Raw genomic sequence first — 24,008 nt, forward strand, 5'->3', positions numbered from 1 at the left:
CCGGCTTCACAGAGCTGCTGTTTTCTGCCTCTTCCACATGCAGCTGTGTCTTTCTCATCCAGAGTCATCTCCAAAATGAACAACAGTAGCAATCAGCAAGTAATCATCTTTTTCCCCCCTATACAATGTCTGGGTGTGCCCATGATGTTTGTGATTGTTGGAAAAATGATGGCATGAAAAATTTGGCTCCTGCCAAAGAAAGAAAGGAAAAGAAAACCAATTTAAGTAAACTTGCATGGTTCAGACCCAATTTGAAGCTTCTTAACCTGGAGCCTGCAAAGGTCTGTGTCCCTCTGTGTCCTATGGCGTTTGTGTGGTTGAGGTTGGAGGGTGCCAGGTTGGGACAGTCCAGCGGTGTCTCCTGGGGACTCTCAGAATCAAGGCGATGGTGGATCTGCTGTAACTTCTACTATGAGTTCTGGGCATTCATGAAGTGCAGCTCTCTAGGATTTCCACTCACACACAGTTTAGCCCCCAGCCAGCTGAGAGGAGATGCTCAAGGTGGTTCTAGGTGGCTTTAAGAGCATCCTAGACAGAAAGACCATGGACTAGAGGAAGCCCATAATAACAAGCTGTCACTGTTACTCTGTTCCCGTAACAGCCAACTGCATCCCACACTGTGCTAAAGGCTTTACCATTGTCTTGGTTTAAGCTGTTTTCACAACTGTCCTACAAAGTGGGTATTATTAATCCCATTTTACAGAGGAAGAAAATGGAAGGAAAAGTTAATTATGATACTGCAACCAGTAAACAGCAAAACTGGGATTCGAACCCAGGTTGCCTGATTCAAATGCCCATGATTGAGCTATAATAAAAAAGACATATAATAACAAATATTGTTGGATGTGGAGATGAGGAGAACCTGGAACCCTCGAAGACTGCTCTTGGAAATGTAAAATGCTACAGCCTCTAGAAAACATTCTGGAAGTTCTTCAAATAGTTAAATATACCGCACGATCCAGCAATTCAACACCTAGGTATTTGTCCAAGAGAAATGACATATACAGAAAAAATTGTGTACACAAGTGTTTATAGCAGCATTATTCATAATAGCATAAAGGTTAAAATAACCCAAATGTCCATTAACTGATAAATGGGTAAGTAAAATATGATATGTGCACACAATGGGATATTACAGTTTTCTCCCTTTATACGCAGAGGATACAGCCCCCAGTGATGCCTGAAACTAAGGACAGTACCAAACCCTGTATATACTATGCTTTTTTCTATACACACCTATGATAAAATTTAATTTGTAAATTAGGAACAATAAGAGATTAATAATAATTAATAGAGAAATTATAACAATATATAGCCAGACCTCTGTATCGTGGGGGATTGGTTCCAGGACCCTCTGCAGGTATCCAAATCCAAGAATATTCAATTCCCTTATATAAAGTGGCATAATATAGCCTGTAATTGTGGGTTTCTATCTGCAGTTGGTTGAATTCATGGATGCAAACCTACATGTCCAAAGGGCTGACTGTAGTATAATAAAAGTTATGTGACTATGATCTCTCTCTCAAAATATTATTGTACTGTATTCACAGGAAGCTGAAACTGTAGAAAGTGAAACTACTATATTTGGCAAGAAAATGGAATGAAGTACTAACACATACTACAACCTAGATAAACCTTGAGAACATGCTAAGTGAAAGAAGCCAGTCACAAAACAAAAACAAAACACATGTTGTATGATTTCATTTATACAATCAAATGCCCAGAATAGACAAGTCCACAGGTGCAGAAAGTAGATTCGTGGTTGCCTAGGCCTGCTCAGAGCAGGGGCGGGAATAAGGTGGTGCAGGGAGTGAATGGAGGCATTAGGTTAGGGAGAAATGTGGAGTGACTGTTAGTTATTCTTTCTTATTAAAATTATTAATTATTCTTTATTAAAAATTATTAAATTATTCTTTTGGGGAGAATAATGAAAGTTTTCTAAAATGGATTGTGGTGATGGTTGTCTGACTGCAAATACTAAAAACTATTGAATTGTCCATTTTAAATGACAGTGTGAATATGTCAATTATCTCTCAATAAAGCTGTTTTTTAAAAAAGCAATTGTTAAATAAAAAGAAAAAATGAAATGAAGGAAAAGCAACTATAATCCCTCCAAGTGAGAGCATCTGGAATTATTTTTATCATTTGTGCCACAAATCTTGAGTCCCTACTACAGCCTGGGCACCTATCTCTGGGAGCTGTGACTACAAGTTTCTAGTCGGTTGGGGGAGATACAATGTGGGCACAGAATCATGCTTCACGGTAGAAGAAGCCAAGGGAATTTAAACAGTAGGATACCATTTCATACCCACTGGATTGGCAAAAACTAACGTTTGATATTACCACAGTGGCGAAAATGCAGAGCCACAGATAGACTGATAACACTGCTTGAGAAGAATAAATAGGTATAGTTTGGAAGGAAATTTGGCAGTGTTTCGTAGAGCTGAAGATGCACCTGCCCTGTGTCCTGGCCATCCTATGCACTCCTAGGGGATGGTGGGGAGAGTCTTGCACATGTGCACAAGAGGACATCAGCGAGAACCTTCACGGCAACATGGCTCACACCAGAAGACTGGAAACGGACAACTAAGTCCAGCAACGAGAGAAAGGATCAATGAGCTCTATTACAGTCACACGACGGGCTATACACAGTGATAAGTTCCAACAAAACCCAATTTGTATAAAGTTGGAAGACATACCGAACGATAGCATCTATTGTTTGTGGTTCACACATCTATTGTTTGTAGTAGAAGTTCAGAACTGTGTGGGAACGAGCAATGCCAAGTTCCAGGTACCGGCTGCCTCTCAGGAAGGAGAGGAATGAGACTAGGGGGCACACCGTGGTCTTCAATTTTACCTATTATGTTTAAGAAGTTACTTGCAATAGCTTTCTTTTTTAAAATTGAAATTTGTATTGAGATAATTAAGGATTCACACGCAGTTTTAAGAAAAACTAGAGATGTCCTTTGTATACTTTGTCTAGTTTCCCCAATGGTAACATTTTGCAAAAGTATAAAATACTGTAATAAGATATGGATATTCATACAGTCTACCAATCTTATTCAAATTTCCCATTTGACTAGTATTCATGTGTGTATGTGTTAAGTTCTGTACAATTTTACCACTCACATAGGTTTGTGTGTCCATCGCCACAGTCAAACAGTCAAGATACAGAATGTTTCCATCAGGGCAAGGATCTTCACGTGTTCTTTCATCACCACACCCACCTCTCTTCTACCCTCAGCCCAGGTCCTCAACTCCACCAACCACTCACCTCATTTCTAAAATTCTGTCCTTTCAAAAATCAATGAAATCAGACAGTAGTTAAATTTTTGAGATGGTTTTTTTCTCACTCAGCATAATTCACCGATGATTCATCCAAATTGTCATACATAAGATAGTTCATTCCTTTTTAGTGCCGAGTAGCATTCCATAGCATGAATGGACCATAGTTCACTGTTTACCTGTTAAAGGACATCTAGGCTAATTCCAGTTTTTGGCTATTATAATACCTAGAATGTTTTAATTCTTCAATTGGATGGTGGGTATTGGCTATTCTAATACCTAGAACGTTTTAATTCTTCAACTAGGTGGTAGGCATACAGATACTCTATGTTTCTGATACAAGGAACACTTTATAATTGAAGTGAAGGAAGAGAGAAAGGAGGCACTACCAATGCTGAGCCAACTTGATGCAGCCACCATGCTGAGAAGAGGGCAGGCCAGAGTACAGAGCTCAGGGTGAATGCTAAGGCCAGGATCAGGGCCAGGGTGCCCGCTGTCTTCAAGGTTCTAGGCCTTATAGGGAGCAATAAAGCCTGTCTAAGTCCTTCAGCCTCTGGGCAAGTGCCTAGGAAATCCTCCTCTATAGTACAGCTCTTTCCCATGCCTAGGTGTCTGGATGTACTGCCCAAAGTGGGAAAATCAAAAAGAAGGCAGAAGAAAAGAGCTCCCAGTCAGGACATCTAGAAATACCCCTGTGTGCTCAAAGAAGGCACAATAAAAAGCCAAGGAAAGAGAATGAAATCTGGCATCTCCTGAAGGCCTTGAGAGAGGTCTGGAACTGCAGGAAAGTGGCTGCCTGAACAGTGCTGGAACAGAGAATGCCTATTGGAAGGAACTGAGAGCTTTCTTCTAATTTGATGTCAAAGCTATGTGGGGCTTTTGTTGCCATTGGTAGATAATGAGGCCCTCCTTGATTCTCTGTGACACTCAGGAGCAGGGGACACAGGTGTAGCCCTGGCTTCCTGTGTGCCTCTGATACTCTGGTATGGTTTGGCTATGTCCCCACCCAAATCTCAACTTGAATTATATATCCCAGAATTCCCACGTGTTGTGGGAGGTAACTGAATCATGGGGGCCAGTCTTTTCTGTGCTATTCTCATGATAGTGAATAAGTCTCATGAGATCTGATGGGTTTATCAGGGGTTTCCACTTTTGCTTCTTCCTCATTTCCTTTTGCTGCTGCCGTGTAAGAAGTGCCTTCCACCTCCTGCCAATGATTCCGAGGCCTCCCCAGCCACGTGGAACTGTAAGTCCAATTAACAGCAACCAGAATACCCATTCCAGTGGGACAGACAGACACTATGAAATTAATGATCAATTGCTACACAGTATTAAGCACATCTATGAGTAAGCCTTTTGCTTATTTTAGACAAGTGCTATTTATGACAGAGCAACAAACAGTGACAGATTGCTGAGGCCTGCCTTCTGAAGACCCATTTTTGAAGAATTATTCATCTTGAAAGCATTTCTCTCCACCCTGGTTTCCTCATGTGTAAGATGGGGATGATAAGAATACCTAATATCACTGGGTTGTTGTAACAATGAAATGAGCTAATACTACTCAGGCACGTACTGACCATGCCACAGATTTTAGTTCTTGCTGTTGTTGTTCTTGTGATTATTTTCAACCCAGTGGGAAGAAGCTCAGTTTTGTAGCAGATGACCTTGATCTAATTCCAGACTCCCCCACTTCCTAGCTGTGTGACTTAAAGTCACTGACCCTCTCTGAGGCTCTGTGGCCCCATCTGTGAATCAGAAATAACAATGCTTACCACACTGGGTAGTTGAGAGGGTTAAATGGACTGTGAAATGCCTATCGCAGTGGCTGACATCTAATAGGTACTCAACAAATGTCTGTTCTCACCCCTGGAGTGTTTTCTGCACACTGGGCTTTTCCACTATGGTCAGAATCCAAAGAGGCAAAGGTTTCTGTGCTTCTCATTGCTCCTTTCCACCCAGGGAATTTTCACAAAGGCAATGGGAGGTAGATGATGTCTAAAGACATCCATTTCCCAGTGAGTAAGTCAAGGCAGTACAATAACAGAGGTCCACAGCCTTGCAAACAGCCCTCAGGCCACTACCTTAACGGCTTTGGATAAACTGGCCACCGAGGTGTGCAGCCACAGATGCAATTAGCAACAGGAAGCGAGCCCTGTGATTAGGAGGGTTTGATAATTGAATCCACCCAGGATAATGACACTAACCTTCCCATTTGGAAATAAACTAGCATTTGGCTTGTAAATGGCTCTGCAATCATTCTGACTGCACACCCAGCACTGTCCAGTGGTCCTACTCTGAGGATGCCGGATAGGTAAAGAATGACTGCGTCAAAGGGGTTTTGGAAGGGCAGCAACATCCACAGCGGTGGCTGAGTTTACTCTGCTAACCCCAACCGAGCCAGCCATGGGAAAGGGTAGAATTCCACACTTGGATTCTATGGCTGCCTGGTGCTCCCTTCCCAAAGCATAGGAGCCTTGGACCAGAAGGCATTCCGTCACAGGATTGTTTTTTTAAGCGAATCAGGAACTCGGGTTTCAAGCACAATCTGCAGCACCTTTTAAATTCCATCTTAGGTTCACTGCTCCTTCTTCTTCCATAAGCCTATCATGTGTTCAGTTGGTCCACCAGGAATAGTAAGTAAGCAAACACTGGGTGCTGAAAGACAATGGTGGTATGAGGAGGCCGAGGGCATCCCATCCCGAGTGCTCTAAGTGAAGACTGGAGGTGCAAACACAGGGGAACAGAAGCAGCCTAGGAAAGAGACATGCTCTGGGGAGAAAGAGCCGAAACCAGCATGAAGTTATCAGTGGCCACCGCAGCACTGCTGAGGACTGCTCCAGCCTCACCATCACAGCATGGCACCCTGCCAGGACCAGTCTCAGCATTTCTCCCTGTGTGGAGGACAGTATGGCATTTCCAAAGGACAGGCCAGACAGGCCTGGCTTCAAACTCCAGCTTTACCAGGTATCAGCTATATGTCCTTCTCTGCATCTCAGTTTGATTACTGGAAGTGGGGACATTTCTATCTCTTAGAGTCAAAAATATGTAAGTTTTTTATAGTGAAGATAAAGCATACAATATAACTAGCATAGATACCAAGCCAAAGTAAGATTTCAGTAAATGTTTGTTTATCCTTGCTTAACAGACATAATTGGCACCATATGGGACGATATACTCTTAGCCTCATAAGGTTTGTCTGTTTTATTCAATATTTATGTAGAAACTGCGGTGTCCTCTTTAGGATTATTTCTTCAGCCTGACCCTGAGAAAAAAATCCACTGTCCCAACTCCTTTGACTTCCCAGTTCCCATCACCAGCCAGGAGGAACAGGGCCTGACCATGCAGTAATCTCTGTCACCAGCATCTCTATTTAATAGCAACGCAGGGTGGTTTATGTCTTAATTGTGGTCACGTCTTCCATGAAAAGCAAGCAACACAAAAGCATGGATTATGGATTTTCTGCTGTGCGCATGAGAGCTGCCATGGTAGACTCCAACTGGGCAGACAAAAGAGCATACTGGTGTCCCTGTTCAATTTTCCAAGAACTGAAAAATATGTCTGGAAAGATACAATAGAAACACATCTTTAAAAGAGCAGCAGTATGTAGCAGTGAACACTGAAGGCCATGCAAACGGTGCCAAGCCTGCGTGGAGTAGTGGGAAAAGCAGTCATGGGCCTTAGAGGCAGACTGATGTGAATCTGCAGTTTGAATCCCTGCTCTGACTTTTATTAGCAAGGTATCCTGGGGAGCAGGGAGGGGAGAAAAATCTGCTATTCCATCTGAAAATGGGGAAAACACCACCGAACTGCTGCGACGATGACAGGAAGAATGCCTGGCACACAGTGAGTGCTCAATTAGCTGCTGGTTTCTTTCCTCTTCCTTTTTGTTCCCTCATTTCCCCTTCTCTTCTAGATAACTGACATTACTTTATTTGCTCATGAATTAGAATTAGTGGCAGATGACTTTTATCTGCCTGTTGGTGTCCATGGTCCTCTGTATACATACATTTGTACACCATCAAAAGTTGCTTGTAAAAGCACTTTCAGTGGCTTCTTACTTTTTAAACAACAATCACAAAAAGCTCCATCCCCTTGGCCTAGCATCCAAACCTTTCCCTGGTAGTCCCCGACCCTCCCTCCCCTGGAACCCCACCTGCAACCACTCGTCTGCCTAAATGCTCACCACTAGAGTTGTGGGTGAGGTGGGTAGCTCAATTCAGCCTTGGGTTTGGAAAGATGGTAAGAAAGGCAATCTGAAGGCAGTTACACCAACTTGACCTTAAAGCACAGGGAAGATTCTGCTAAACAGACTAAGATGGGAAAAGCATTCTAGGCCAAGAGAATACCATGTGCAAAGGCCTAAGGTCTCCCTACAGCAGTGAGGCTTCATTCCAGGAGAACCCCTGTCCCCTCTCCACTGAGACTGTTCCCACTTCCCTTCTCTTTACTACATTCACAGTTGACTTCTTCTTCACTCCCCGCTGGCCTCTGGAGTCTCACCTTTTATACCCACAGTTTTCAAAGTGTGCACCAGGGATCCCTGAAGGTCCCTAAAACCTTTCAGGAAGTCTGTGGAGTCAAAACTATAATGTTACAACATCATTTTCCCTTTGCATTCTGACTTTCTCATGAACTCATGGTGGAGTTTTCCAGGTTGAATGCAGAAACAGGTCCCTCTATAAAGCCAAACGTTGAAGGGATTTGCCAAAATGTAAAACAATGCCATTCCATTCATTTTGTTTCTTTTGGAAAAGTCATTATTCATAAAAATATATTATTTATGTTAAAGTAAATTTTTTTTCATTTAAATAAGTGACACAATTATAACATTATTTTTTCAGTATTAATTACTAACATGGCAAATTTTGACAGATATAATCCACATAAGTAAAAACCCTTTGGGGTCTTCAGTAACATTGAAGAGTAAAACACTTTGCTGAAATGAGAGAGTTTGAGCACTGCTGCTTTAGGGCATGCTGTGAAGAAGGCACGAAGGCAGGGGAGGACAAGGTATATAAGTGCTCTTGGGCAGCCATTTCAGACAGCAATTTCTGCCCATGACTGGGCTTCATTTTGAGTTAATTTTTGTATATGGTGTGAGGAAAGGGTCTAACTTCATGCTTTTTCATGTGGACAGTTAGCGCCCCAGCACTGTTTGCTTAATAGACAATTTAGTCACTCAGTGCCTTGGTAGCCTTAACTCTAATGTGAACTTTACATGGCTACCTTGAAAGGTATTGTGACATTTAATAAGACAGATTGAGAAAATCATGATGTGGGTTCCCTGGCATGTAGCAGATGGTCAATGCTTATAACTGAAGAAATGGACCATGGATCTTTCAAGTGTTCTGAGGCACCAGCCATCATGATTACTACATGACCAGAGCTGTTCCATCCCTAAAGGTCTTTAGCACCCATGGCCACATTTTCTTGTCACCAAGGCCCAGGCTATCCTCGAGACACTGATTTGCAACCCTTTCCAGGAGCCCCTGTTTCTGAGTGATCCTGAGAACGTCTTTGTCTTCCCTTCTTCCCTTTTTTGTCCTTTACTTTCTACCTTAAGTTTTTCATTAAATGTTCTTGGTCTTAATTACTTAATTTTAAATTGTTAACCTACTCAGATCCTTTTTGGCAAGGGGGTGGAAGGCATGACTGAATGAATGAGTCAATCAACGAAAACACCCCTCATTTAAAGACTGAAAAGTGAAACCCCTGCAAGCTAAAGCGACTCACAGGGGTCATCCCACTGCAGGTGTGAGAGGTGAGGCCGTGTGAAGCTAACTCCAGGGCTCTCCACAGTCCTCATTTCCTCCTCCCACCCTGGAAACATCCTTTTAAATCACGTCTCCCTCCTCCACAGTGTTTGCAACACCTCCTGATTTAGTTTTCTCTCTGAATTTCATTAGTGTCCCATTTACCTCTTCCTCCTGATCTTCCAGCCGTTAAGCAGGAGGAGGCTGAGTTAGCAACAAGGGCTCTGCCTCCTGACCAAGGGAGAGGGGAACTCACAGAGGAGGAGGAAAGGGACCCCTGGGCTGCAATGCCAGATGCTGTTCTGGTCCACTGGGCTCAAGACAATAGACAGTAATTGGGTCCTATCTGTGTGTCACGCACTGGGCGCTCAATGATGAGGAGCTATTCTTGCCAGGAAATCCCCAGGCTCATGGAGATGGATGGATAACGTCTGTGTCATGTGGTGAAGGGACTTTATCCTCCTGGGCAGGCAGAGTGACTGCATGAAAAGTGAGCTAGTGGTGGGAGGAGAAAGGCAGTGGGGACATTCCAGAAGGAAAGAACTATATGTGAAGGCTGGATGGCTTGAACAGTAAGTAGCATGTAAACAAGTAACAATACGGACCCTATTCAATGATTTGTTCTTACACTCCCCTCATTGAATCTTTACAAGGTGACTGCCATGTGCCAGGCATCTTTCCAGGGAGAAGAACAGTGCAGGGGCCAACAGAGTAGGTCCCTGCCCTTGTGGAGCTTACGTTCTAATAGAAGAAGACAGAAAACAGGCAGTTAAACTTGTCTAGTAATATATGCACCAGGTAGAGACAGATGCCATGGAGGAAGGTTTAAGCAGAAGAGGGGCCCAGAAAGAAATGGCCTGGGAGGACTGTTCCTTTGCACACAGTGGTCAGGGTGGGTCCGCACCTTCATTCAGCTCCACCTTGTCCACACCTCTAGGGCCCTGTGGCTCCTTGAGCAGCAAACATGCTGGTGCTCAGGGTCCTTCAAGTGGCCTTAGGGACAGGTGAGCAGGCTGCTGCAGTGAGATCTGAGATGGCGCTCGGACCAGTGTGGGGACAGAGGAGGAGGTCACAGATGCTGATGATGGGGCAGAAGTGATTGGGTCACTGTACACACAGCACAGAGCACAAGGGGAGGGATGGTGGAAGATGAGGCTGGAAAGAAAGGGGAACATCCCAGATGGAAGAATCTGCCAGTGTCGGGGTGCACATTCGATTCTATCCTGCCAGACTCAGATTCTGCAGCCTAATATTTTTGCAAAATGTCTTTCCTCCTCCAGTTTAGATGAGTTCAATGGGACCAACTATGTGGAAGGCCCCCAACACCCAGCCCAAGAGACTCTGCTGCTGGGGATGAGCAGCACCAGGGAGAGAAAGTCCCCGGAGAGAGAGGGATTGGAGAGGAGACCACACTCCTTAGGTTTAGATGGGGTGCAGTTCTAGATCCAATGACTTTAAAATTTTAACTTTCATGTCATTATTACATGTGAGTATGATGAGGTTGCAGAGTTTATTTTCAGCTTTTATCTTACTACGTTGAGTGAGCCTTGGTTTTCTTATCTTAAAAAAATGGGGTCATCAGAATACCTTATGCGGTTATGGGAGTCAAATGAGATGCATCAATTAAATACTTGGCACAGTGCCTTGGTAAATGTGGCACCATTTTACCCTTCCCTCTAAAGAAAGCAAAAAAAAAAAAAAAAAAATTTTTTTTTTTTTTTTTTTTTTTTTTAAACAGAGTCTCTCTATCACCCAGGCTGGAGTGCAGTGGCACGATCTTGGCTCACTGCAACCTCTGTCTTCTGGGTTCAAGTGATTTTCCTGCCTCAGCCTCCCGAGTAGCTGGGACTACAGGCATCTGCCACCATGCTCAGCTAACGGTTTTTTACTTTTAGTAGAGACGGGGTTTTACCATGTTGGCCAGGCTGGTCTCAACCTCCTGACCTCAAGTGATCTGCCCACCTTGGCCTCCCAAAATACTGAGATTACGGGTGGAGCCACCATGCCCAGCCAAAAGGTAAGAAGTCTTATTGGAGCTCCTCAGAGAACCTGTGTCTCCACTGCAGAGCACTGATCTCAGTTTGTAGTTACACACCTGTCAGGGTGAAGGAAGAGACTTCCTTTGTTTTTGTTCCTTGTGCTATCCCCAGAGCCTAACATAGTGCTGGGCTCATGGTAAATCTTCCATATGTCTTTGTCAAATAACTAAATAAATGATTAATTAGAAGTTATATAAGGTCCAGACTCTGCACTTTTTATTTGGAAGACCTTTGACAAGACAATTTCTCTAAGCCTCAATTCCTTACCTGCAAAATGGAAATCATATCTACTGTGGCAGAGGGAGTTACTGCTTCTAAAACACCCATGTCTTCCTCACCTCCTGGAACCCAGGAAATCAGGCAGGACAACAGGGCTAGTTCTGACCAACGAGTTGTATGTCACTTCAGGACCACGGCATCTAACAGTCAATGCTCAACCGCCCAGTGATTTCCTTGTCTGATACAGAGACCCAAGTGGCCAATCATCCAGGTGGTACCCCTAAAACATGGCAGAGCTTTCATCAGCCTGGTCCCTAAGCCACTAGGTAGAGCAAAGCTTTCCACTAACCTTGCATGGATATGGAGCGTGAGCAAGAAATAAACTTCTGCTATGTTAAGCCACAAGGATTCTGGAGTTAATTTATTACTGCAGCATAACTAAGCCTAATAAGACACATATTTCTATCCTGAAAGATTGCTGGAAGGATAAGAAAAAGTGCTTGGTACCTAGTAGGTTCACAGTACATTCTCAATAAAGGGCACACTCCCTCTTTCCTGGTTCCTTCCTCTGCATCTTCAGCCTCCCTCAATGTGACCAACTTTCACTCCTCTCTGTACCATGTTCCTTCTCTAGTTTGTAACATCATTCCATGTTTCCCACAGAACCCAGAAGTTTCTTGCTGTTTTTTCATTGCTTTTCTGCACAGCAACATGAGGAAAAGCTTCTAGAGAGCCATCTTAGCCACTGGACCTGGCCTCCAGACTACCTGCCTCCTGGTCAGCCTTTCAATCACCTCTGCAAATCCCATTCACCACTATGCCTCTGATCTCACTCCAGCTCAGCTCAAGATGTAGCCACCAGACGCTGGGCCCTGCACCCTGGTCTTCTGAACCCCAGAATGAACTTGATTGGCATTGCTGCCTCTGTGGTCCTAGACTCACATGGGACCTCCTTGCTGCCAGCACCCCATCACATACCTGCTGGACACCTGATCCTTGCCCACCTTGCCCTCCCACCATACTGGCTGCCAGCTTGGTTTCCAGCAGCTGTTGCCACCTGCCAGTCCTACTGCATCTGCTTCCTGAAAAGAAAGCAGGGAACGCCTTTACTCTGGCCAGACCTCCTCTACTTTCTATGCTGCCAAACTGCAAAAGCCTCCAACCAAGAAACATGCAAATGTTCACAGTCTGAGAGTGCATTTCTCATCAAGGCCACAAATTTGCAGCTAATGACAGAAAATCAGAGAAGACACAGGACTGACCTGGCTCCATGTCAGCACGTTCCGAAGAGTCAGCAATATCTGTGGGCCCTGTAGCCCTTTCCCCAAGGCCATTGGATCCTGGAGGACGGTGCAGGATCTTTTCTGTTGAAGCACAGAACACAGACCCAAGTGAGTTAGGTGGCAAGATGCCCCAATCCCTTCTCCCAGACCCCCAACTCCCACCAACCCAGCGGTCACTGCAAACACACATCATGGGAAAATGGGGCTTGTTCCTGGTCCCACAGCAATGAAGAGAAGCAAGTAGGGTCCTAGCACCTTGCAAATCCCACACAAATGCTTCCTCTATGCAGTCTTCCTAAGAGGCTCGCATGTATTCTCCCATCTTCACCTTGTGCTATGGGAGTAATGGTCTTGTCTTAAAATCATGAAGATGTGCCCTTTTTACAACCCAAACACCCAGCACAGGGCTTGGAGCAAGTGGGAACTGAGTGTTATTTGCACAAAGGCTTGACTGCATGCTGAGATGGGGGTAGACAGGGAATGGAGCATGGGGTTAAAACCTAGGGTTGGTGGTCAGTGGCCCCCGTTAAGAGCTCTATTACAGATTCACCAGACAAAAAAGTCACTGACCTTCTCTGAATCTTACTGTCTTACTGCTATGGTTTGAGTGTATTCTGCAAAAGTGTTAGGACCTAAATTCCTCAGTGTGGTAGTGTTGGGAGGTAGGAACCAATGGAGATGCCTGGGTTGTGACGGCTCTGTTTCATGAATGAATTAATGAATTATCATAGGAGTGATTTAGTTAGAAGAGTTCTGGTTACGCCTTACACAGAAGAGTTACACCTTCCATAGAAGAGTTCTGGTTACGCCTTACACAGAAGAGTTACACCTTATATAGAAGAGTTCTGGTTGTACCTTACACAGAAGAGTTACACCTTACATAGAAGAGTTCTGGTTCTGCCCCAGCTGCTGATTGCAGCCTCTGAAAAATGACTTCCCCTCTCTCAGCCTCAGTTTACTCATCTGAAAGAGGGAAACTCTGAACTGAGAGACATGTGAGGTCCTTTCTGGCCCTAGAATCCTATGCCTATAAATTTGATTTATGGGACTCTAGGACTAAGGAGATACATATACAAATTAAAGGTTTTTCCAAATGAGGAAAGGAAATTCTACCCCACTCAAAAGAAGGATAGGGGAGGTCGTAAAGTTTTAGGTCATTTGCCTCAGGTCATTGCAAGAAGAGGAATAGGAATTTGAACACAGGCCCTCAAAGCTTCAAGGTCCGTGTACTTTTCCTGCCCCATACTACCACACTTACCCATGAAAAATACTACAAAATGCCTTTTTATACAAGAGACCCACTAGGCTAAAGAATAAGGCACGAGGACACACTTAGGTATAGCAGGTTAACGTCCCAAAAAGCCATTATTTGAGAAGTTCCCTGAATTCATATTTGCCAGATAGATCTAGGATCCTTGCTAAGAAAACATCACTGTCTATTATAAGGTAAGGAATTGCTGTTAATTCCCATGAATAACAGAATTCACTTCATTGTAAAATTTGGTTGTCTTCATCTACATTTAATATGTTTCTTTATGGCAAATTATTCTAAATAAAGAGTAACTATTAGGCAGGAGCAAATGGCACAATCTTGGCTCACTGCAACCTCCGCCTCCCAGGTTCAAGTGATTTTCCAGCCTCAGTCTCTTGAGTAGCTGGGATTACAGGTGCCCACCTCCATGACTGGCTAATTTTTAGTATAGACGGGGTTTCGCCATGTTGGCCAGACTGCTCTTGAACTCCTGACCTCAGGTGATCTGCCCACCTCGGCCTCTTAAAGTGCTGGGAGTACAGGTGTGAGCCACTGCGCCTGGCCAGGGTAGAAAAAGTAATGGGCACAAGTAGAATTAACAAGACAGTTTGGGAGTAAACCTAGAAAAGTCCTTATAAATCATAATACACTCACCAAGATTAAAATAGGCAGTACACTAAGTAGGATATGACTATCATTTTATGCATTTCAAATAGGCAATAATGGCTATTATACCTTTAATTTTTATTACCCTTTCTTGTTCTTTAGAAATTTACAACCCCACCACACCCCCCCAACGCCACCCCAAGTTCCAAAGACAGCAGGAAAGTGGCTTCCTGGCTCTAACAATGGGCAAGGGAAGAGGCACTTTCTCTGGTGTCTGGGCCTCTCCCCAAGTGCCAACCATCTGGTGGCTTTTAGGACACAGAGCTGTTAGCTTTGTCCCCAAGGGTCCTGCTGGGGTCCTAGTCACATTCAGTGACGTCTACATTGATGCGTGCATGAAACACTCGAAGTCTTTCTCAAGCCCCCTTTCTTTGTGTCTGGGTTATGAAACACCATCATCTCTCCCTTCCCTTCACAGCTTCAGGCCAAAGCTTGTGCCTTGGCTTCTCACCTGCGCTTTATCATCCCTCCCCTCTTGAAGAAGCTGCAGAGCTACAGTTTTTACTCCTCTTCTCCCCTCATCTTTGCCAAGGCTTCAGGGGAAATTTCATCTCTTTGTCTTCCATCTTTCAATCTGTTTATTTCCTTTTCAAATCCCATCCCTAAATTCCTTTTTTCTCAAAGTACCTCCAGTGGGCAACATAATGACAGTTAATGAAACTAAAATACTCATTTGTTACCGGAAAGGTTTTAAAAGAAGTATTTATATGCTAGCATTCCATTGAGGGGAAATTGAGTTAGGAAGGGATTACAGTATTCATTCATTCTCATATTCACTCGTTCATTCATATACTGAGGATTGTTGCTGGGCAGAATACAATGATGATTCATAAGCAAATCCTGCTTTTGGGAAGCTCACAGGCTGGCAAGAAAAACAAGACATGGCCACAAAGAACTATAATATTTGGCAGTTTTGTAAGAGAGATTCAGACAGTACCTAATAAGTGGACAGACGATAGGGATTGCCATGGCTCTGACAAATGGTGGAGGAAGGCCTTCAGCAGACTTTGTATAAGGTAGGGGGCATGGAGACAGGGCTGGTGCTCCACATTTGGGAGGAGAGGCATGGGAGATCCAAGCATGACAAAGAACAAGTGTAGCTCTCAGCTTTCCAGAGTGTGTGAGCTGTGCAGAGGGAAGTGGAGGACATCGCACCCAACAGAGATGGGGGCCTCAACAGGCTGGGGAATGTGGTCATTGTTCTGTGAGTAATAGGGAGCCTCTGAGTGCTGTTGAGCAGGATGTGACATAATTGGAGATCTGCTCTAGAAGATGAATGTGGCAAGCCTTGCACAATATGAACTGGAAGAGGAGTTGCCTGGGGCAAGGAGCTCCTAATTGTGTGCCAGGCATTGGCCAGGCTGTTAGGAGATTTGATCTTATTTAGCCTTCTAAACAACTGCAGGAGGCAAGCATTCTCCTTTCAGACTTGCAGATGAAGAAAGGAGACTCTGGGGAATCTAAGCTGCCTGCTCCAAAGCCCCTCGTGAGGAAGCAAGGGAGACAAGATCCAAATCCTGTTCTTTTCCTCTCTAGGCAAGTCATAAAGCAAGCTGTAACCCTGTGCATGACACTGTGTACCTGACACCACCGTCTTTCTTCTCCCAGTGCATCTCCTGCCTGCCCATGGGTATGTGGGGCATGATCATTTCCTAGGCTGCCTTTCAGGAAGGCCCAGGTGGAATTAAATGCAGAGTGCCTCTGCTTCTGTTGGATTCCCCCAAAGTGACTACAGATCAAAGAGATAAGATGATGCCTTGAGACAATACTGCAGAGAATTTCAAAGGCAGCAGGAAACCATCCTCCTCCCTGGCAAGAAGTGTTAGTCTTGTCTTTCCCATCTCAGCTAAGCCGTGGTAGCAGGAGCAGTGGACACAGAAACCCAGGAGAAAATCTTCTGGATACCCAGGAATCTGCTGGGGCCCTGCAGAATGTCAGTGAGAAACTCATCATTCCTGTGCTCTGGGCTGACCCCCTGTTTAGGGAAGGCAGTCCAGAGGACTCCTAATGTATTTGGAACTGTATCATCGCACCAGCAGCCTGGAGGAGATGATCTCCCATCAAGATGCCTGCTATTAAAACTTTAAGGAAAATAAAAAGATTTTCTCATTCTAAACATGGGACATAGTGATAGGTATGTTCTATACTTGACAATCAAGGGTCTGACAAATCATGGAAGAAGGTCTTGCCTTCACTGTGAGAGGAAGCCTGTCACAGTGGCACGAGGTGGAGTTTTGGAAGCAGAGTGGGGCTGAATCACAACTCCCCCGGTCCACAGCTATGCAGTGTTGGCCAAACCACCTAGTTTGTTTGTTTGTTTGTTTTACATTTCCTTATTATTAAATGGGAATGAAAATAATGGACTAAAAAGAATAAGTACCCGACCCTTAGTACATACATCATAACGCAGAATCATTTCTTCTAGTCTTAAATGTTCAACATCATGGGCGTTGCTTTCTTAGGGAGGTAGCTCTCCTCCTCACAAATTTACCAATTGAAAAAATGAATTTTTGGAGAAGAAAATGCTGAAACTATAGCAAGTTATTCGTATCTTTGAGCTAGCTCTTATGACCAGTGTCTTATAATTATGCATCTTTGCAACTTTCTTTTCCACCAGACTGGGAGCTCCTTGAAGACGGCTGTGTCTTCAATTCTCAGCACACAGTGCTGTCTCCTTCTACCTCAGCTACCTTGTTTTGAGATCTGTACAAATGATAGAGTCTGCAGTTCTTCTGATATTTTTATGTTCCCAGACTGGTTTGAAGAGCAACACCGTTAAGAGCACATCCAATCTTTTGAAGACCATCTCATTATCATGTAAATTATTAGCACAAAATACTTCACCTTGTTACCCTGCTAAGAGCTTTGGTTTCAAATCCAAGCCAATTATATGTGCCAACATTCTCAATAACATCTTAATAATGCCAGTCCTCCCAGGCCTCCGGATAGAATTAGACCAGGTGGAGAGATCCAGAGTCCAAAGTCATCCTGAAGAGGTCATGGCAGAGGGGAAAGAAACAAAGCATCAAAACTGGATTCCAATCCTGGCTGGCTATGTAGTTGGGACAAGCCAGCTGGGATCAGGATAAGCACTCAGTAAAGGTTAATACCCTTCTCCTGACTCCTGAGAAAAGTAAAGCCATAAAACATGTTGCAAGTAAACAGGGAGAGAAGATCCACCACATTCTTGAGTCCATTTAAAATATAGATTTTTTTTAAAGCCTTTCTCTCTAAGGACTGGATGAAGCAGGTTATTTCATTTTAATTATGGCAGCTGCAGCTGCTGCTTGTGGATTCAAAGACCAATTTTCACATTAAAAAGAAAAAAAAAAAAAAACACATACACACCCACACAGAAATTCACCGAGAAACTTCACTGTATACACAGAACAGCATCTCCTTCAGAAAGCATTCCAGTTAGGTGGAAAAATCTAAAATGCCCTGCTCTAGACACTCAGAGCCAGGTGGAAATCGCTGTGTGTGCTCACCCCCAGTTCCCCTCCCACCTTGCCTCCTCTCTGTCCTGAATGTCAAAGAGCAGCTCGTGAGCCACACAGTATTATGGAATGTTTTGCGGTGAGCAGCTGCATATTTTTAATGCACACAAGGGGAAATAAAGGCAGCAGATGGTTTTATGTAATCTTCCCATGAATTTTTAACTGAGAGTCCTCATTCATGAAGACCTGAAAAGGTTTTTTTTTCTTTTTTTTTTTTACAGGTCCTCTGTGGGTCAAGCCAGCCAGCTCTGGACATGCCCTGGTGAGGCTGTGTCTGTTTGCCTCTGCCAGGGCAGGAAAGCCGGGAGAAGGCTGCTTGCCTTCTTCTGGCTTGGTTTCCACTCGATGTTCTCTCTTGTGGTTCTTTCTCTGGGAACACACAAGTGATTCTCAACGTTCCTAATGGAAAACTCATGGCAAACTCATGAATGGCTCATGAATCCTTCATAGGAATAGGTGAACCAAGTGTAGTCTTATGTTTGAAATGATTGAGGATCCGTGCCATGGCGGGGACGTCTGTCAGAGAGAGGGTCAAGGGGAACAAGTGGGGCAGATGTACCAGTGTAAGAGAAAAGATACCAGTTTCCACTTCTAAATGTGAGCATGTGGTGTTTGGTTTTCTGTTCCTGTGTTAGTTTGCTGAGGATAATGGCTTCCAGCTCCATCCATGTCCCTGTAAAGGTTATGATATTGTTTGTTTTTATGGCTGCATAGTATTCCAGGTGCATATGTACCACATTTTCTTTATCCAGTCTATCACTGATGGGCATCTGAGCTGGTTCCATGTCTTTACTATTGTGAATAGTGCTGCAATAAACCATACGTGTACATGTATCTTTATAACAGAATGACTTATATTCCTTTGGGTATATTCCCAGTCATGGGATTGTTGGGTCAAATGGTATTTCTAGCTCTAGATCCTTGAGGAATAGCCACACAGTCTTCCATGATGGTTGAACCAAGTTACATTCCCACCAACAATGTGAAAGTGTTCCTATTTCTCCACAGCCTCACCAGTATCTGTTGTTCTTGACTTTCTAATAATTGCCATTCTGACTGGTGTGAGATTGGGGTTTTGATTTGCATTTATCTAATGATCAGTGATGTTGAGCTTTTTTTATATGTTTGTTGGTGGCATAAATGTCTTCTTTTGAGAAGTACCTGTTCACGTCTTTTGCCCACTTTTTGATAGGGTTGGTTTTTTCTTGTAAACTTAAATTCCTTTTAGATTCTCGATATTAGGCCTCCATCAGATGGGTAGATTGGGAGCTGAACAATGAGAGCACATGGTCATAGGGAGGAGAACAACACACACTGGGGACTCTCAGGGAGTGGGAGGAGGGAGAGCATCAGGATAAATAAATAACGCATGTCGGGATTAATACCTAGGTGACTGGTTGATAGCAGTAGCAAAACACCATGCCACACATGTACCTGTGTAACAAACCTGCACATCCTGCACATGTATCCCAGAACTTAAATAAAATTAAATATAGAAAAAAAAGATACTGGGCTCTCATTTGAGAAAGATTATGTGTTTAGAGGATATGCAAGAACTGCCTGTACAAATGGCCTAATGGGGAGCACTGACGGGAGAAAACAGTTCCCAAACAGCCACAGGTGCTACAAGGCAGCCTGATGAACTTTTTGGTATCTGTGGAGAGTTTTATCCATTTTCTGAAACTTGCTTTTATTTAACCAATGTCCATCTCTAAGCCCTTCAAGCACGCTATCAAAAATTTTGGAATTTAAAAGTGCGGGACAAACACAAACTCTAGTTTTCAACCACTGGCGTTGTCTGAGACCTCTAGGCCTCTGCTCAGCTGTGTCCTTAGCCTGCAAAAGCCTTCCCTCCTTCCAATGCCACCAGACCCTCTTTCCTCTATTCTTCAAGAGCCAATGCAGAGGCAAACATTTCCATGAAGCCATCTCTGTTGTGCCCAGCAAGCCTAACTGTACTCCCTTGCCTAAGAGTAACCAGGCTAGCTGATTCCACCACTAAGTCCCAGGGGTGACTTGACCTCTGCCTAGGTCTAGTGCTCTTTGATTTCTTCCTACATATTATACTGCCAGTGCTGTTTCTAAAATGCAAACCTGACCCTCCTGTTCCAGGCTTGAAGCCCTTATTGCTCCCCTATTGTCACTGGGGGAGAAGAAATCCAAACTCTCCCTAGAGCAAGAAGTTCTCTTCACTGTCCAGCCTGGCCACCTTTCCAGCCCAGTCCCTGGCCACTCTCACCCCAGACCCTACATGCTCCAGCTAAACCACAGTGTTTTTAACACCTCACTGTCTTCCATGGCTCTTTCCTTGGCCTGGGATGCCTCTGTAGTGCTTGTCCACTAGTTTTCCTGGACAGCATCCCATCATATTCTGGTGAAGCATCTCCCCTCTGTTCGAAACCCCTTTTCCCACTGCTCCCACCACATGGGTTGTGACAGTAATAGGTGCTGTGCATTAATTATTTCTGGCTCTTGACTTTCCAGGCACACGGTGAGAATATCCACCCCGACAGGGTCATGTCACTAACTGTGGTGTGAGTTGTGAGGAAAAGTGTACCACTTCCAGGTGTTAGATTTAACTGCCAATGCAAGACCCTCTGGAGCTCTCTTTCAGCACAGTTGGGATTGCTTGTCAATCCGGGTCCCTGGGGACTACAATGAACAGAAACCCCTTTCCTCTCACCATTTCTATTGCCCACAGAGGATGTGGAGTGCAAGATGGGATGAACCCCTTGTTGCTATCAATCCTCTATGATTTGGAGGATGATTTGTACCCAGCATGAACTGGCTGATCTGATAGATTCATGTGTCCCATGACAATTGTCATGGTCTTAAATAATCCTGCCTCACTGGCTGTCATTGATTGGTTCAGGGCTGGACACCTTCACAAAGCTGTTAGTCATCGTTCCAGGCCCTATTCCTTTCCTTGAGGAGACCAAAACCTGATCGAAGATGAACCAATTCTCTTGAGGAGACCAAAACCTGATCGAAGATGAACCAATTCTTTCCCGGTCATTCTGAAATCAATAAGTGAAGAAAGAATGTAGTAGCTATGAGTGCAAATTGTAAGATGCAAAAACTGAAAGCTGTTGGTGGCCATGTGGATTGAAATGTAACCTCTAAAGGCAAAAAATGCTGGAATCCAAACCCCCAGTACTGCAGAATGGGGCCTTATTTGGAGATAAGGTCTTTATAGAGGCAATCAAGTTAAAATGAGGTCATTAGAGCAGGCCCTAATCTGACAAGTGTCCTTATAAAAAAGGGAAAAGTGGGACACAGACAGACATACAGACAAGGAAGAAGCCGTGTGAAGATGAGAGTCATGCTGTCCCAAGCCAAGGAACCAGCAGAAGCCACAGGACAGATTCTTCCCTAGCACTTTCAGAGGAGCACGGTCCTGCTGGCATCTTGATCTCAGATTTAAACCTCTAGAACTATGAGACAATACGTTTCTACTGTTTAAGCCACTCAGGTTGTAGCACTTTGTTAACACCAGCCAAAGGAAATCCATAGAATGAGGAAAGCAGGTCTGTGGTAAGAGAAGAAAGCTCATTCACCTAAAGGGTCAGAAAAAATCTAAATAGAGTTTTAACAGAATCTAAACAGTTCCAATCACAATTCTCCTGCATCTCTGCCTTTCTCTGGCTGGAGGGTTCGTCTGCTTCTTGGATTCTTGAGACAGTAGCAAGTCCTTCTAGTTTTTTGAGACTGGGGTCTCCCATGACTCCTAGACTGGAGTGCAGTGGCATGATCTTAGCTCACTGTGGCCTCTGCCTCCTAGGGCTCAAGCAATTCTCCCACCTCAGCCTCTTAAGTAGCTGGTGTGCACCACCATGCTGGTTCCTTTTTGGTTCCTTTCTTTGCAAAGACGAGGTCTCCACTAAAGACCATAGGTGTGCATCACCATGCTGGCTATTTTTTTGTGTTTTTAGTAGAGACGAGGTTTCACCATGTTGCCCAGGCTGGTCTCGAACTCCTGAGCTCAAGAAATCCATCTGCCTCGGCCTCCCAAAGTGCTAGGATTACAGGCATGAGCCATCATGCCCAGTCCTTTCTGTTTTGAGTATGATGGTTTGGAGAGATGATGGTTCTATTACTTCAAGCCAAGAATCCTAATGAACACTGTTATTAATATTTAATAATGATCATGATCATCACCTTGAAGTTAAGAAAAGGAGTAATATGAATGGATCCATGTACTGGTGAATTGACCAGACTGGTGGCTCCATCAGACCCAATGCAAGCAGGGGGCCTGTTTGCATTTACAAACTGGCCCACTGCTTCTAAATGCCGTTCAAACAAGTCCCCAGAAGACAGAGACAGGGTCCCTCCTGTCTGGCTGCAACAGCCTTCATACATTCACACAGTTTGATCCTCCTGGTGTTTTCTTTAATCCATTAACAGCCAGACTAAAATCTGAAAGGATTTTCTTCTGCCCAGTTATGCCTTTCTTCCCAATCCAAACACAACTGCATGCCCGGCCCCTTGAAATGCTCCGAAACAAAACACGAAAGCCCAGCCAAATCCCTCATCATGTTTTATGTTATTTTCTTGGCTGTACAAACTCAGGGACCCTTTGTTTCTTCTGCTCTGTCCTTGGACTTTTCCTTCCCACATTCACTTCTGTCCTAGCTGCTATACCAGCAGCAAGGGCTCCCAGCTAGCAGAGGGGGAAAGGGGCACTCTGAGGGAAGGCAAGCTGGAACTGATTAACCATCTCAGACTTGAGCTGAAGGTCCCCCGAAGCAATTTACCAGCCTCCTGGAATAACCGTTGAACACAGGCCCTCACAGGCAGAATGTGGCTGGATAACAAGGTATGGATTATAAGTTTGGTCTTGCAGAGCAGAAGATCATTGTTCAAGGTACATTTGAGCCTCTGGGACAGCCAGCATGGTATGAATGAACAGAACCATTACACATTGAAGATCTATAAAAGGCAAGACCCTAGCTCTTCTCTGAAGGACTACAGACAGCAATGATTCTCCTGAGCAAGATTGATGACTAGAAGACTGTAGAGTTCACCACCACCTCCCCAAAGTAAAAGAGGCTCTTGATTTTTCCTCATTCATTCTCTACAGGAGACCTTATAAAAACATGATGGCTTTATCAAGCTGCCAGTCATCTGATCAGAGAAATTAGAAAAGAGCAGGAATTTTCCCAACTCAGCTCTGAACAGAAGTGGGTGAGTGGAAGTGGGCAGGCTGAATGGACACTGTGCTAGTCACCTGTCTGTTTGCTCCCAGATCCACTCCCCAGGCTGCCCTGCTCTGCTCTGTTTTGCAGGGAGCTACGCTTCTCAGGTTCCCTTGCTGACTGGCTTCTGGGTAGGCTGGGCTAATGAAAGACCCTGGCAGAAGACTGGAGATGAGAAGACCAGCCAGCGTATCTCCACCTCTTGCTTTGTCTTCGACAATGTCCCTGGCAGTGGCCACATAACCCCTGTGGCTTAGGTCCTGACAGTCACCCTACAAAATGGTTCTAGCTCCTGCTAGATTATCCCAGCTTCTGGGATCTGGAACTATCACCTCCTCTCCTTGTCCCTTCAGCCTAGGGGTGATAGTTGTTGCTGATTTCTGGGCTGAAACACGTACTGTTTAGCTTCCTAGCTGTTTTGTCCACTGTTTGACCAATTCTTTACATTAAATTCTCTCTATGGAAAAGGTCGAGAGTGGATTCTGTTTTCCCACCTGGACTGTGACTGATAAAGGTCCTGAGAAAGACTCTGCAGGCAGGAGTGTCACTCTGTGGCCCCCAGGACAGCGAATGTGCAAAGGCTCTCAGTGCTTGGGCTAAGATAAAGAGGACCTTACAGCACTGACCGCTGCAGTCAAGCCCAAGAGGGAAGGGTGATAGGTGGGGCCCCTGTGGGGCTGGGGAGGCAACCCTGGAAGGAGAATTGGGAGATACAAAAGCAGATTTTTGCTTTTTTCCCCCGTAAGTCCAGTTAGCTTGCATGGGACTTTTTTTTTTTTGCTGCCATTTGATAAACTAATGAGGGAGAGGCCATCAGTA

The 24,008-nt window shown here is 44.4% G+C and overlaps 1 protein-coding gene across 1 annotated transcript in view; it reads right to left on the bottom strand.

Annotated features, from left to right (window-relative positions):
• TENM4 (teneurin transmembrane protein 4) overlaps positions 1–24,008 on the bottom strand; it is a 1,737,111-nt gene that overhangs the window by 569,656 nt on the left and 1,143,447 nt on the right. Inside the window, 1 exon segment of the mRNA XM_064365345.1 lies at positions 12,559–12,660. Within this exon segment, the coding sequence (XP_064221415.1) occupies positions 12,559–12,568 (10 nt within the window). The 5' untranslated portion in view covers positions 12,569–12,660.

The sequence above is a fragment of the Aotus nancymaae genome, unplaced genomic scaffold, assembly GCF_030222135.1.
Source record: "Aotus nancymaae isolate 86718 unplaced genomic scaffold, 86718_ANA_hifiasm-v0.15.2.pri h1tg000059l, whole genome shotgun sequence".
NCBI classification, from domain to species: domain Eukaryota; kingdom Metazoa; phylum Chordata; class Mammalia; order Primates; family Aotidae; genus Aotus; species Aotus nancymaae.